This window comes from Cicer arietinum, chromosome 7, assembly GCF_000331145.2.
Source record: "Cicer arietinum cultivar CDC Frontier isolate Library 1 chromosome 7, Cicar.CDCFrontier_v2.0, whole genome shotgun sequence".
Lineage (NCBI taxonomy): Eukaryota > Viridiplantae > Streptophyta > Magnoliopsida > Fabales > Fabaceae > Cicer > Cicer arietinum.
The window spans coordinates 13,632,817-13,635,334 of NC_021166.2; the positions used below are offsets into that span (position 1 = coordinate 13,632,817).

General features: G+C 32.1%; 1 protein-coding gene across 1 annotated transcript; it reads left to right on the forward strand.

Moving 5' to 3' along the window:
* Window positions 1-1,750, forward strand: LOC101501112 (uncharacterized). Its single transcript, XM_012718220.3, has 3 exons — window positions 1-547; window positions 900-1,085; window positions 1,236-1,750. Exons 1-3 carry the CDS (start codon window positions 32-34, stop codon window positions 1,521-1,523), a joined length of 990 nt encoding a protein of 329 aa, XP_012573674.1. The 5' UTR covers window positions 1-31; the 3' UTR covers window positions 1,524-1,750.
* Window positions 1,751-2,518: the final 768 nt, after the last annotated feature.

The window sequence follows — 2,518 nt, forward strand, 5'->3', positions numbered from 1 at the left end:
CTCTCTTCCCCTCCACCATTTCACATCAACAATGAAACCAAACGACAACAACAACAACAACATTGCAATGCTAGCCAAAACAGACTCCGAGGTAAGCAGCCAAACCCAATCCTCACCAACAAGATCTCCCCGACGGGCCGTCTACTACGTCCAAAGCCCATCGCGCGACTCTTCCAACGACGGCGAAAAAACAACTAACTCGTTTAATTCAAGCCCACTTCAAAGCCCATTGGGCTCACCTCCTCATTCTCATTCAAACTCCTCATTGGGCCCACATTCCCGTGAATCTGCATCGACGCGATTCTCTGCCTCTCGCAAGAGTAGCAATGCTTCAAACAACCGTAAAGGACATTGGCGACCTTGGAAGGATCAGTTTCATGCCATTGAAGAAGAAGGTCTTCTTGATGTTCATGATGATACCAATCGAGGATTCCCTCGCCGGTGTTATTTTCCGGCTTTTGTCGTTGGATTCACCGTTCTTTTCTCTGTTTTTTCTCTCATTCTTTGGGGTGCAAGTCGCCCTCAAAAACCTACCATTTTACTCAAGGTCTTTTTCTTTTATCCATCCTTTTAATTCAAAATAACCGCAATTATGTCAATGCCATCACAATGTGATTGTAATTAAATATGCATTTTGTTTATTATAGAGTTAATTTATCAAAGGAGGTGCGGAGGAGGAAATATTAGTTGCAAATAAAAATAATTATGTGTCCCATCTCAAACTAGTGAGTTAAGCGTTTGGAGATTTAAGATGCATTAATTACTCCCATGATCTAAAACTTTTTTTTAATGCTAAAATTAAAATTAACCTTAAGAAATTTAATAATGTACTAGTAGATTTGAATTAGTAATTGATATTTCTCACCTTTTGAATTTTTGTTGTGTGTGTATTTTGGCAGAGTATAACGTTTGATAGATTTATAATTCAAGCGGGTGCGGATTTGTCAGGAGTTGCCACAAGCATGGTGTCTATGAATTCCTCAGTGAAAATGACTTTTAGAAACACAGCAACATTTTTCGGGGTCCATGTTTCATCAACTCCATTAAATATCAATTACTATCAGCTCTCACTAGCCACCGGAAATGTAAGCTTAAATCTATGTATATGCAATCCATATTTTTTTACATTAATTAATCGATCATTATGTACATATAAACTCTTTCATGCTTTAAATATAAGTAAAATTGATACATCAATTTTTGTTATATTATATCTAAAGATTAGAATTTATCAGATGCCTAGGTTTTATCAATCAAGAAAAAGTGAGAGATCTATTAGGGTAATGGTGAAAGGAAGTCACATTCCATTGTATGGAGGGGGAGCAAGCCTAAGCAGCATGAATGGTTTACCGGTTGAGCCGGTACCCTTGACATTGAACGTGATGGTGAGGTCAAAAGCTTATGTTTTGGGGAAATTGGTGAAACCCAAATTTTACAAGAAGATTGAGTGTGGTTTGATTATGGATCCGAATAAAATGGGTGTGCCCATTCCACTTATCAACAAGTGTACGTACCAACTGTGAGTGACAATAATAATTTATTTTGTAATAATTTAATAAGGAGTTTCAGTATTTTTATTTATTTAATTCACTAGATTCGCAAAAGCGTGAGAATTCTTTGGCTTCACTCTGTCACAACCAGCTTTTGTTTTGTCTTAGTTAGTAGTTATTACAAATTTGTAAGAAATTGCCCGAAAGTTTAATTTGGATTTTGTCGGTGATTCTATTTTAACTTACTTTTTGAGATACAACTCTATTACAACTTCCATTGTTTATAAAAAGGAATTAATGTCAGTAACTCTTAGAATTACGTTGAATATGATCATTTAATTTCTAACGTCTTTATTAGTTTCTCTTTAACTCGTTTATTTCGGCAATTAAATTATTTGATATCTCTTAAGTTTCAATTGGTATATTTTTATCAAAAGTTTATTTGAGGGAGCATTTTAATTAGAAATTAAATATAATGAGTTTAAGTTTAAAATTTGTTTTAACCTTTGCTCAAATAAACACTTCCTTCATCACTAGTTAAAAGAACCCTTTAAAAAAAAGTACCTACATATAAGTTTTTTTTCAAATATTATATGCATTTTATTATTACTATTTTGTCAAACATGCCCTTCATTCATATTATTAGTTTATTTTAAAGAGGAAAATCAGAGTTGGACATTTTCATCTTAAAAGATTATTTTCAAAACATCAACATATAAAATGATCAATGGCGAAGCTAGCTAATATTTGAAGAAAAAAAAAAAACTTGTAAGTAGGTACTAATTTAATAAATCAATTTAAATTACAAAGATTTACAATAATTTTTATTTAATCATATGAAATGTAAATTAAAGTACAACAAAAAATAAAAATAAACTATAATTATTCAGAAAAGTTGAGTTTAAAGATGTTTCAACGTAAATAAATAAATTACTTATAAGAAAATCACCGTCCAGTTTGTTTATGAATTTTGTCTTGCAATTTTCATTGTCAAAAAATTTCACTATAAAGTTGTTTTAGAGATTAAG